A 13,455-nucleotide genomic window follows, 5' to 3' on the forward strand; every position below is an offset into this window, starting at 1 on the left:
TCGAGCCGCCTTTATCATCCGGCCACTGTACGAGGCGCTGAAAGGCATGTCCCCAACCAGGCGGTCGACTGGACAGCAGAGCGGGACCGTGCGTTCACCGAGACTAAAGCTGCGCTCTCCCAGGCTACCCTGCTAGCGCATCCTTCACCTACAGCGCCTATTTCCATAACCACGGATGCATCGGACTATGCTGTTGGTGCGGTTCACGAACAGTGGGTGGGGGGGGCTTGGCAGCCTTTGGCCTTTTTCAGTCGCCAGCTTACACCCCAAGAGCGCAAGTATAGTACTTTTGACAGGGAACTCCTCGGTCTCTGGCTCGCCGTCCGGCATTTCCGTTTCCTGCTAGAGGGCCGCGAGTTTACTGCGTACGTGGACCACAAGCCCCTCACGTTTGCCATGTCCAAGACGGCCGAGCCATGGTCCGCTCGCCAGCAGCGACAACTCTCCTACATTTCGGAATTCACTACCGACATCCAGCACGTCGCTGGTAAGTCTAACCAGGTAGCTGACTGCCTCTCTAGGGCAGTGATTGGAGCGGTCCACCTAGGCCTTGACTATGCACAGATGGCTGCTGACCAGGCCACGGACCCGAGCATCCTCCGTCTCCGGGCCTCCGACACGGGGCTCCGCCTGCAGGACGTTCCTTTCAGCGACACAGGTGTCACCCTCCTGTGTGACGTCTCCACAGGACAGCCCAGGCCCATCGTCCCGCACAGCTGGAGACGCCCCGTATTTGAAGCTGTGCACGGCCTCTCTCATCCAGGCGGGAAGCCATCCGTGCGCCTGACCTCTGCTAAGTTTGTGTGGGAGGGACTTAAGAGAGACGTGAAAGCGTGGGCCGACTCGTGTGTTGCCTGTCAGCGGGCTAAGATACACCGCCACATTAAGGCGCCCCTGGAACGCTTCGCAGTGCCGGAGAGACGATTTGACCATGTCCACGTCGACCTGGTTGGTCCCCTACCCCCCTCCCATGGGTTCACCTACCTCTTCACTGTGGTGGACAGGACTACGCGCTGGCCTGAAGCTGTTCCCCTGGCATCCACGACGTCTGCTGATGTGGCCCGGGCTTTTATTGGGTCGTGGGTCTCACGTTTCGGTACGCCTTCCGACCTTTCATCTGACCGTGGGCCACAGTTTACCTCAGAGCTATGGAATGCTGTGGGTGAGGCTCTGGGCGTCAAGCTTCATCGCACTACCGCCTACCACCCTCAGGCGAACGGCCTATGTGAGCGCTTCCACCGGTCCATGAAGGCTGCGCTTCGGGCTACTCTCAAGGACTGCAACTGGGTCGACAAGCTCCCATGGGTCATGCTGGGCCTGCGGACCGCCCCGAAGGAAGACCTACAAGCCTCCTCTGCGGAGCTGGTGTACGGCACGCCGCTGCGAGTCCCAGGCGATTTCATGCCCAATGCAACGCGTCCCTGGTCAGCTGTGGACCAACGAGCCTCCTTGCTGGACGGGGTCAGAGCTTTCACACCCGTCCCTACCGCCCAACACGGCGCTCCGGTGTCCCAGGTGCCCCCAGGTCTGCAGTCAGCGGACTACGTGTTCATCCGTCACGACGCACACCGCCCCCCTCTGCAACCCCCTTATGACGGCCCCTTCCGCGTCCTGGAACGGGGAACTAAGCACCTGGTGGTGGATTTTGGGGGCACGGCCGAGCATGTTTCAGTGGACCGAGTTAAACCCGCACACCTGGACTTGACGCAGCCATTGGAGTTAGCCCAACCTCCTCGTCGCGGTCGTCCCCCGGCTCCGCCTCCTCCCCCCGTGGAGGCCCGAGCTGCCTCTTCTGCTCCTCAGGCCGACCTCCACAGGCCCGCGTCAATGCCTCCCACAGACACTCCGGCCCCTGTTATCCGGAGCCGCCGCGGACGGCCTGTCGTCCACCCGCGCCTGCCTGACTTCGATTACTAGGGCGAATTCTGGGGGGGCTCATGTGGTGGACACGTATTGGGGACAGAATTCAACCCAGGAACTAAGGGTTAAGTCATGGTTGCCCTGGCAGGTTAACGCAGGGTTAAGTTATGGTTGTCCAGCCAGTTTTCTGGTTATTCTTGCCACCTCCGCTCAGTCGAGCTGTGGGTTTTGTTTGTCTCGCTGATTTACCGTTAATTAAAGAAAGTTGCCTACACGGCTAAAGTGTGAACCTACGGTCTTCTCCGTTACTTCGGCTCTACAGGTATATTATACATTTCCTGAATCTTTACAGTCCTGTGAGTATTCCAGTTTTTGTGTCCCTGATATTCCTAGATGCCACAGGGCTAAAAGAAAGTATATAGTTTAGGCGAACATTGCAGAAAGATGTGTGTTATTGACGGGTTGAAGAGCTCAAGTGACCTCTATATTTGTGAGAAATATCCACAACAGGGCTTGAATGAAAGCTAAGAAGGTCCCCTTTAAAATGATACCAAAGACAATATTATAGAACATTGAAAAATGTCCTGACCATGAGGCTAAACCAGGATATGCACCAGCGTCTAAAATGCAATTTACTTTAGGGGGTGGTTAACTTCATGAGCTGATAACTGTGATACAGCTGCCACTCAGGAATGGTTATCATACCAAAATATCATCTACAGACATGGATCCTTTCAAAAATTATAAGTAAGTTTTGCCACCTTGAGTGTACCGAAATAGGAAATTTTGGGCTCTGGCCCATGGACTATATGAGCTGATCAGTGGAGAAGTGTCTGCTACAGACCTTAGTGTGAGAGGTGATGGTGAAATGATCCCGGCGTATGTTTACCAGCCAGTCCTCTCAGGTCAGGATGGTTTGGAAAGCCATGGAAACTTCGGATGCTGTTAAACTTGGAGCTAGCCGAACAAAGTGGGACACCGCAATGCTCAAGAGTATTTATTTTGTTGTTTTTGAAAATGTTCGGTCTTGAACTCTTTTCTGGGTAGACTCATGACGCTGAGCCAACTGTCACGCTAGCTAGCTAGCTTGGCGCCAACGCGATGTAAACAAACGGAGCGGAAACGTACAAGCAGTACTATTTCGAAGTGGAACTACGTCACATAGCCTAGTGCATGTAGCGCATTGTGTCAGACCAAGCTGGAAGTACCACAGGGATTCGATCTGGCGATCCCCGTGTTGTTAAGGCAACGGAAACGACCGCTACGCTACCCGCACGCCCCGACATCTTTTTTTTTTTTTTTGCAAAACGCTCCAAAGGCTCATCCTGCAGCACGGCATAGACACTTAGTTGTGTAGTTAAACATAATGTGTAGCCGACTGCTGTTATTCAGCAGGTATTCCAGGCTCGCATCAGGGAGTTCTTACACCTGGAACATCAGGTGAACTTCAATACCTACCTGGCGGAATACAAAACCAGCAGCACATGACCTGTATGATTTTTATAGGCCCGGATCCCAAACAGTGGACTGAATCCCAGGTTAAGTCAGTGAAAACGAGAATCGTTATTGGAACAAGGCTGGCTAATAACGACAAGCACAACTTTTTTTTTAGGATGAAAATATAAAACTCACATGTTCTCTTTATTTACCGTATATAGATAGATGTACAACACTGGAGATTTGGATAAAAGCACACACAAAAAGCTAATGTATGTAGGATCTCAACACATATGCCTAGAGGCGGAAACGGAAAAAAAAAGCTGGATCAAAAATTGGGGAGGTGGGGAACAAAACTATCCAGTATCTATATGGCTACTAAATGTAAATAGTCACATGTGTTGAAGTCTGCACCACATACCAACTGTCTGCAGTTGCTATTAACCTCTGTATTCTGTACATGGGGTAATTTGTACAAAATATTAAATCTACCGTTTAATAATAGATGTAACATAACAAAAGTATATTATATGTACAATATTAGATGAAGCCATTTAGTATGTGACATATACTAAAGGACACTTGCAATAACCGTTCTTTTCAAAGAAAAAAAACAAAGCTTATGTAAAATGAAGAGAGCTCCAAAGAAGCTATAATTAAAGCCATCTTAGATGAAGAAAAACAGTCACCAACGGGACACTCCTCTACTCCAAGAGAGCTGAATTAAAGATGGTGTTAAACCAAAATCTGTGACCTGTCAGATTATGTGACCCCCACCCTTGAAACGCTCTACTTCAGCCACCACAACCCCCCCCCACACACTGCTAATGCTAACCTTAACCACACCAAACCAACATCTAATATCAGCGGTCTCCAGCCCAATACCTAAACTTAACCATATCTAAACTGCCGTTTCCTGGCTGAAAGAGTGTTTTAGTGGAAGGGTTGCATAATCTGATGGGTCACATAATTTGGTGTAAAAGGCTGCTAGCACAGCACAGCGATAATCCCAGAGGACGGGAGATACCAAGCAGGTGGAGGAGCTTTGCTCGTATCATATCTTCGGCAGACTTGGGGGTGGGGGTGTGGTTTGGTAAAAGTGCAAATTATTGGTGAATGTTATTCTTTAAGACAAAAAAAAGGAGAAAGAGAGAGAGAGAGAGAGAGAGAGAGAGAGAGAGAGAGAGAACAAAACAATGTGATCACGGCATTATTTACAATTTGCACATTCAGTCAAAAACACTGACAAGAGGTTCTGCAGGCTAAAAACTTTCAGTAAAACAAAGACAAAACCACAACAATGGAACAAAGAACAAGAAAGTTTTGCAAGCATCCAGAAGCAGTTCCATCTGATGTCTGAAGAGAGATCTCTAAAGGGTAGCAGGCTTTTACTCGGAGGGACACAACCAGCGTGAAGGTTGGGAGGGTGGGGGTGTCAAAACAAAGGTAATGGTGCTGTCATACGGGGGCATGAATTAAAAGAGGAATGACGCACAGGATTTGGTGACGGGGGGTGAGTCACAAAACAGGGGAACTGAAATGGGGGGCAGTTTCTCTCCCACGGAGGTGAGCTCTTATCACAACAGGCACACAGGAGAGCCAACCCCTACACACCGAGACAGACAGCATTGCGGATTTGAATTCGTACTGAATTCTCACAACTGATGGCGTAACCTTTTCTTCAAGTTTCATCAGGAAGTGCTTCTTTGTTGAAAGTGGATGATGGGGGGGCTAATTCCTCTAATCCCACTCCCTTGCTTCAGCACTACAAATCTTGCTTTGTAGATTTAACAAGGCATGTGCTGTTGTCAAAGGGACTCATCAACCGCGTGTCGACCCACCAAAAAGTGTGGCTCGGATGCATTCATTCGGAAACTGCCATTTATTCCTCTTAATATTTGGCATGTGGGTCAATATCCACCCCACCCCCATCCCACCCCATAGCTGTAGACTATAAAAGGCACTGTGAAAAAGAAAGGCTCATGTTCAAACTGCTCCAGACCAAACAAACCTTATCAAGCAAAGTGATCCAATCTCTAACAAGGTATCTAAGGGGGTCCTGCTTGAGTAGAAAATGCAAGCTGTCGGCGTGATTCCCTGGGAAATCTGCCCCCTTTGATTCCTCTCTCGACCCACCTGTTACAGTGGGGGTTTGTAAACACCGAACAAGCAACCGCATCTCTCCGCCCTCTCCTATGCCTTGCAAGAATGACGGTGACATCTAGTGTACACTAATAACCATGCTAAAAATATATAGCTAAAATGAGTGGGTGTGAATGGGCAACCTAAAATAGACCCACAGGGATTTAGAAACACATGTCGATTGACAAATCCCCTCTGTTGTAAGTGGTATAGAGAGCTAAGCCCAGGTTATCGACCAAATGGATCCCAACTACTACTTGTGATTAACCATTGTTTGAACCACCAACAACATATAAGTGCATACACATACACCACGCCACAACCTGTGTTAACTTATTGCCTACTTAATGATAAAGACCAATTTAGACAAGAAACATTACGTTATGAGACCGAGTGAAGTTGGCACCAGACAAAGCCTCTACAACTAAACAGAAGTCCATTGGATGGAAGAACCTGGAGCTTAGACCTGTCAGGCCAGCACTTTTGAATAAACAGAACTGTGTTATAATGCCTTTATCCCACACAGTTTACTGGTGAGGCCCAGATGAAATTACTGTGACGAACGGAAAAATCCATGAATCATGCAGCTGACAAAAAAAAAACTTTCTTTTTAGCAGTAACGGCTCTATAGATGGGAAATATGTTCTGATCTCCTTGCAATCAAAAACTCTGAATAGCATTGTCAGCTATGCTAAATAAGTTTGTAAAAACGGTGCCCAACATTAAATGATAGGAACGATTTTTTTTTTAAATCAAACAAAAGACATCTTTTGCAGAGGTTACGGTTAGGGGCTCATTATTCATACGAGCACCTGAAATCTATTACGAGGAAGCAAGAAAAAAAGAGCTCACATACATTAGAACGGAACACCTGAGAGAAATGACCAGAAGGGGGCAGCACCCCTTAAAACATAAACAAGTTGACAAAAAAGGAAAAGCGGGAGGGTGGGAGGGGAGACAGATAAAAAACTTCTTTCCCGGGCAGAGTTTAGGGGGATGGTGCGTATTCTGGTCATGCAGGACGGTCCAGCACCACCGACATTTCTGCTGGACTAAAACCAGGAGGGGGGATCAGTCGGGTCAGAGCACCACTTGTCCCAACCGAGTTACTGCCAAACCAGGTACAGATCTCTGGCTTGGGACATTTTCAGTGTCAGGGCGAGCTGGGACTCTTCAGTTGAGTTCAGTTTGGTTCAGTTCTGTGTCTTGTGCTGGACTGGGCTAGGCTGAGAAGCCCTAGTCCTGTTGTGCTGGCCTGGGCCTCTTGGGATGCTGCTGCTGGTTTATGGTGGTCAGTGGTGGTCGGTTAGTGGCCGTCGTGCGTGGTCAACATGTCCTCAGCTCTCCTGTGCGTCTCCAGAGCTTTGACGGTCGAGATGTCCTGCGGGAGCTCGGATTTCCTCCTCATCAACGGACGCTCCCTACGCTGATCCCTCTGGATCTGGGGGAGAGAGAGAGAGCAGAGGGAGTGGATGTGGGTCAGAATTAAACAGAAATACAAACTACACAGTGGTGAAAACGTTCCATTTTACACACAAGCAAACCAGTGTTAATGTTGTTTCAGAAAACTGAGAAGAAAATTTTTTTTCCATGACCTTGTTGCCGCAATGAAAATCGAGCCACAACTTAATTAAAATTAACCTTTGATTCAAACAGGGATTGAAAAAAAAGACGACCAGGCAAGGAGGACATTAAACGTAATTTTAACTGATGTAGTAAATCATTCTGTTAACTTTTTAACGGAAGAAAAAAAAAATCAGTCACCAGCTTGACAAACAAAATGAGTGAAATTAAAACTCTTTTATAAACAATAAACCCTTAAATTGAAATGTCTGGGCAGAAAAAGGGTTGTTAATGAATATTTTTATATTGCACATTTTGTCTTCCCACTGGGATATCTGCTCTTGAACATGTTGCCTAGAAGATAATGTACTTTGGCCGGCAGAAGATAGCAGAACAGGGTGATGTTCTCGTGGTCATCTTCCCTCCTTTGAAATTGGATCCTGAAACCACAACAGCTTGAGGCAGCCCTCCCAACCACCCTGCTCTCACGCTTCACATAGGAAACAATGTCTTTTCAGCTCAATAGAAACACACAAAAATGAACGTTCATTTATGCTCCCTTTTCATCCAAAAATAAATACGCCCATTTACAACGATGTAACCGTCGCTGCCTACATACTACCATGCTTCCTTTACGTTGGTATGACTGTTAAGCAATACATCCACTAGAGGGCAGCGCCGAGTCCAAAGTTTCTGACAACAACAAACATGGCAACGGAGGAGGTTGTAATAATGTACCTGATAAGAAAGAAGCAATAACGGAGGCAGTGCTGTAGACGGCGGTAGTGTGTGAGGTCATTAAATACAACATAGATATGTTTAAAATTTCTCACCAACTCGCTCAACTTTTCAATGAGTTCCACCGTTTTTTAACCATCTTCATTGTGTCTTGCTGGCCATGTTTGAACTATTGGCTACACTGCTCCCGTGATTTCCAGCAATACTACTCCGTTTCATCCGTAAGCTTTCAAAAAATGTGCACAAATATAGACCAAATGAACGAAGAGTACGTTACGGACAGAAGGCTCCATCCGAATACATAATTAACGTTGAGCATAAATGAAGCTTTAGAGTTGGGTAAAGGGAAGAGAGTGCTGCTGTGTTAATATCTCATTGGTAAAAGCATATTACAATGAAAATTATTCATCCATCCATCCATTATCCAAATCACTTATCCTACACAGGGTCGTGGGGATGCTGGAGCCTATCCCAGCAGTCATTAGGCAGCAGGCAGGGACGGACACGGACACACAGACACACACACACAGGGACAATTTAGTATGGCCGATTCACCTGACCTGCATGTCTTTGGACTGTGGGAAGAACCTGCAGCACCTGGAGGAAACCCACACAGACATGGGGAGAACATGCAAACTCCACATAAAAGACAACCCGGGACGACCCCCAAGGTTGGACTAACCCAGGGCTCGAACCCAGGACCTTTTGCTGTGAGGTGACCGTACCAACCACTGCACCACGAAAATGATTAAACTGAACAAATATTTGGCGTCACAGAAACATTAAGACCACTTTGTATTTATAAGGTGATCAATATCTGTTTTGAGTGAGCACCAGTCTAAGGCTGCTTAATTTCTCATTAAGGTCAGCTTTTGTACTGTCCAGTCAGTATATAGCCTATGTGTTTTATACACACGTGTACACACACACACACACACACACACACACACACACACACACACCTATATATATATATATAAAATTGATATTATATAAATGAACTTCAGTTAAATATCACAAAAAATGACACTTAAAGATCATTTCAGATAAAATTAAAATAGGATACCACCTAAGAGTACTTTAGAAAATAGTTTAATAGAAGCCAGCTTAAGTGTGTTTCCAGAGTGGCTCTTCAGGGGACATGAAAGAAACTTTTGACTGAGGAAAGAATAAAATTGCCAAAGGATAACACTGACCTGATTTTAGAAATGTACTTTAGCTGGAAAAAGCAGCCCTAGAGTGCCCTTTCAACCTATCTGTTAAAAACTAGCATTTGAAAGCAATGCTTAAATAGGACAGGAACACTACATCAGGTCTCTGTGTGCCATTATTGTTCCAAAGATAGCAGCCAAAGCTAAACCTGGGAAAAAACGCACACATGCACATCCGCTTCTACACCCACTGAACTACATTTCACTGCTCACCACTGTGGCCTCCTCCTCTACGGTTTTCTTTAGCATGTGCATGTCATCTAGCAGTGGGCCATCTGTCTCCATGTCCATTGGACTGCCCAAGCCTGTCGAATCCACATACAACAGGAACTTTGTGGGGGACAAGACAACAAAAAAAGGATTATAAAGCACCAAGCAATGGGTTACTTAGCTGAGCAATTGTGAGCATGGATAATTTTGCAGATAAATATATAAACAGTGGCCTCTGACAGCTGTCAAAATATTGAAAGTTTCTTTTATGCCAAAACTGGTGTGAACATGATGGCTCAAATTTCAAGTTCAATATTCAAACTGATAATAAGTGGCCAAATAAACAACAAAATAAATACGAATGGATATCATTATGAGTTTGTCGACACTACTACCATCGATACTGCTTGCTGGTTCGGTGGTTTGTCGATATTCTTATATGTTCTTTTGGATCATTTCACAAGTAAAAAAAAAAAAAAAAAGACTTACAAAGAACAGAATTGACATTTGTGTATTATTCTCTAGCTGCTAAGGTAAAAGGATTTTGAATTTGGCTGGGTCATGGTGGCTGCAGCCTCAGCCTGACAATGTACAAAAAGTTGCGCAATTTTGAAAATATACCCGTATCTTAACAATTAACTGAGCCATCAGCTTTCATTTATTAGCCCATTTGTAATAATTTTGCTTTTAGCCTAAGTGACTCCATCTACAGCTGTGGTATAGCATACCTGCAGTGGAGAAGTGGGCTGCGCGTGTTGGGTGTGTGTGTGTGTGGGGGGGCATCAAGATTGTGCAGTATTTTTTGTTTTTGTGATATGTATTACAATATCATAATATTAAAAGGAGTTACATAATTTCACCAGAGGTAAGCAGTTTTCAAGTTTCTAACCTTCAACTGTGAAGAATGTATCACTAACAATAATCAGGGTGATTTTAGGGGGTAAATAAGGCAACTGTGCAAGAAGTCGTGCACTAAAATGTTTTGGTCATGAGTAGCCATAAAAAAGCAGACCTCACAAGATTTTGCTTTCTATCACCAATAAGAATTTTAGCCTAACATGACTCGTGTTCCCAATTTGCCTTACATTGCATCCTTTGCAATGTGGCAATTGCACACGTGTCTATTATGTCCATTCTGAAATGATATATTGCTCAGCCCTAGCACTGACCATCCATAGGGTGGGTGTATTAAAGCTCACCTGTGGGTTTGACTTGGCCAGATTCTCAATCTTCAGCCATGCTTCTTCTCTCTCTTTCCACTTGGCTTTCTCCCTGAAACAAGAGACACATCATCACCATCTGCTTCAAGACGTAATGACAGACCAAGAAACAAAAACATTGTAACACAACGAAACAGTGGTAATGGTGGACGCAATATAAGTCACAGAATGATGTTTCATCATTTGCTTTGAAACTGAACAACTTACTACAGTACGTAGGAATTGAAAGGTAGGCATTAGTCATTGCCAAGCATACCAATCAGATGTTCCAAGATAACTTCATTATGGAAGAGAGAGGTGAACAGTTTCATATTGAAAATGATAAAACCAAAACATCGTAACTAGCAACTTAGACTTGGACGGCTGCTCCAGAAGGCTTGACACACTGCTGTATTTGGAGCTATGTACAAATTCTACCCTGCTGTGCAGGAGAGACACACTCCCTCTTCTCCAAAGTTCCCATTTCAACTAGAAAGTATTTGGCATCCTGGTAGCATAGCAGTCTATTCCCTTGCCTACCAAAATGGGGATCGCTGGTTCAAACCCCCGTCTTACCTCTGGCTTGGTCGGGCGCCCCTACAGACACAATTGGTCGTGTCTGCGGGTGGGAAGCCGGATGTGGGTATGTGTCCTGGTCGCTGCACTAGCGCCTCCTCTGGTTGGTCAGGGCGCCTGTTCAGGGGGGAGGGGGAACTGAGGGGAATAGTGTGATCCTCCCATGCACTACGTCCCCCTGGCGAAACTATTCACTGTCAGGTGAAAAAAAGTGGCTGGTGACTCAACATGTATCGGAGGAGACATGTGGTAGTCTGTGGCCCTCCCCGGATCGGCAGAGGGGGTAGAGCAGCGACCAGGATGGCTCAGAGAGCAGGGTGATTGGCCAAGTACAATTGGGGAGAAAAATAAAAAAATAAAAAAACAACCATAAAAGTGTTTGGCCTTACTTGCTTTTCTCTGCCCTGAACTGCTGGGTGCAGTCATCAAACAGCTTCTGATTCATTTCCATGAACAGTTTCAGAGCATTGTAGATCAATCCATGAATTGTCCTGTGTCACACATACATAAACACACACACACACACACACACACACACACACACACACACACACACACACACACACACACACACACAATTACTGAGTGCTACTCTAGTCAGGTACTTACCACTACTATCATATCTGGTCATCAGAGAAAGGAAAAGAAAAAAAAAGCAAATGATTAACAGTAACTTGTGGTGTGACTCACTTGTTCCAGTGGGTCTTGGAGTTGCGGTAAAGAGCTGGAAACATGATGGGCAAAATCCTGGCAGCATTGTCGCTGATCAGACTCATGATATACTCATTATTCCAGTAGTACAAAGCTCGTTCCGCCACCTAGCAGTACAGAAGCACGTTTGTAAATAGACAGACTTCTCAAGCAACACATATGACATGCGAGATCATCAGCACATGAACACATGGCAAATACAAAGATTTCAAGATATGTGCATTATGTACACAACACACAGATCTTAAGCATCAAGGCAGACCTGAAAGTGTGGGCTGGACACACACTTTGCCAGCTGTCTGAAGAGAGGTTCCATAACCTTGACAAACTCAGAGGGCTCAATGACGTCCAGGATCTCCTCCAGTTCGTTAAGAAACATCACCTCCTTAGGACTGTGGGTCTTTGGCCAGTACTTCAACAGAGCCATTACAGTCTGCAAGAAGGAAACCGCGGGGGGGGGGGGGTGAATCCCATATCTGACCTGATTAAAATGTTTGGGTTGTTTGACAGAGTAGAAGTGCATTCTTTGTTAAAAATGAAAGAGTAACAGAGCAGCTCACGATGACCACATAACCGACGACAAACACGATATCAGAGGAACCAGAGGACTAAAGCAGCCATATAATTATATAATTGGCATTAAAAAGAGGCTGTCAAATAAGGCTGCAATTCAAATGATGAAAATAATTAGCTTCTTTAACACCAATATAGGCCTATGGTGTTTCAAAAGAGTGGTTTGCAGATCACTAGAAAAAAGCTGAAAATCACAGGAAAAACAAACTCTTATCTAGGGCGTCCGGGTAGCGTAGCGGTCTATTCCATTGCCTACCAACACGGGGATCACCAGTTTGGATCCCCGTGTTACCTCTGGCTTGGTTGGGCATCCCTACATACATAATTGGCCGTGTCTGCGGGTAGGAAGCCAGATATGGGTATGTGTCCTGGTGCGCAGCACTAGCGCCTCCTTTGGTCAGTCAGGGCACCTGTTCAGGGGGAGGGGGAACTGGGAGGAACAGTGTGATCCTCCCACACGCTACATCCCCCTGGCGAAACTCCTCACTGTCAGGTGAAAAGAAGCAGCTGGTGACTCCACGTGTATCAGAGGAGGCATGTGGTAGTCTGCAGCCCTCCCTGAATCGGCAGAGGGGGTGGAGCAGCGACCGGGATGGCTCTGAAGAGCGGGGTAATCGGCCAAGTACAATTGGGGAGAAAAAGGGAGAAAAAAAAACTCTTGTCTGCATCAACTACTAAAGTGAGCACTCTTTACAGCCTTCTCTACTTAAATTCAGGAGACACATCAAAGTAACAACACAATCTACTGAACAGAAATTAAACGAGCTGAACAGGCAAATAGTCTTCACTATTTAGTAAAGGTTTGTGACTTCAACTGTTGGGCATTTTCTCGGATCAAATCAGAAAAATTCAGATTAACACAACCAAGGCAAGCCATAGCGCATATGCAGGGTGAATGTTATATAAATGTAGTTAAAACAGAAAGATCAAGTTAAAATAAAATGTTTAATGGTCAGAACTTGTAATCAAAATTTGATAAGGGCGAGGTAATATAAATGAAGTTAAAGCTAGAATGCGGGACTTACATATACGTGGATGTCCATGACATTCAAGCCCTTACCCATCAAGTTCACACAAGGATGATCAAGCCTATCACCATGAGGTAAATCTTCCTGTATTTCACACTATACCGGAGGTTTAAATCTGGTGTCTGGGCAACATTCCCGCACTGGTGCAGTGACGCGTTTCACGTCAACCAGCAATGATTTTTAATTGCAAAAAATACACATACAAGA

At 45.7% G+C, this 13,455-nt stretch overlaps 1 protein-coding gene across 2 annotated transcripts in view; it reads right to left on the reverse strand.

The window, feature by feature from the left end:
• Positions 1-5,246: 5,246 nt before the first annotated feature.
• The window catches only part of ppp2r5cb (protein phosphatase 2, regulatory subunit B', gamma b), a 54,076-nt gene continuing 45,867 nt past the window's right edge, over positions 5,247-13,455 (reverse strand). For both annotated transcript variants that reach the window (XM_056294111.1, XM_056294112.1), the window contains 6 exons: positions 11,910-12,080; positions 11,627-11,754; positions 11,326-11,427; positions 10,361-10,433; positions 9,165-9,281; positions 5,247-6,880 (listed from right to left, as the gene is read on the reverse strand). In XM_056294111.1, coding sequence (XP_056150086.1) covers positions 6,746-6,880; positions 9,165-9,281; positions 10,361-10,433; positions 11,326-11,427; positions 11,627-11,754; positions 11,910-12,080 — 726 coding nt within the window. In that variant the 3' untranslated portion in view covers positions 5,247-6,745. The remainder of the gene's footprint in view (positions 6,881-9,164; positions 9,282-10,360; positions 10,434-11,325; positions 11,428-11,626; positions 11,755-11,909; positions 12,081-13,455) is intronic.

Source organism: Lampris incognitus, chromosome 15 (assembly GCF_029633865.1).
Source record: "Lampris incognitus isolate fLamInc1 chromosome 15, fLamInc1.hap2, whole genome shotgun sequence".
NCBI classification, from domain to species: domain Eukaryota; kingdom Metazoa; phylum Chordata; class Actinopteri; order Lampriformes; family Lampridae; genus Lampris; species Lampris incognitus.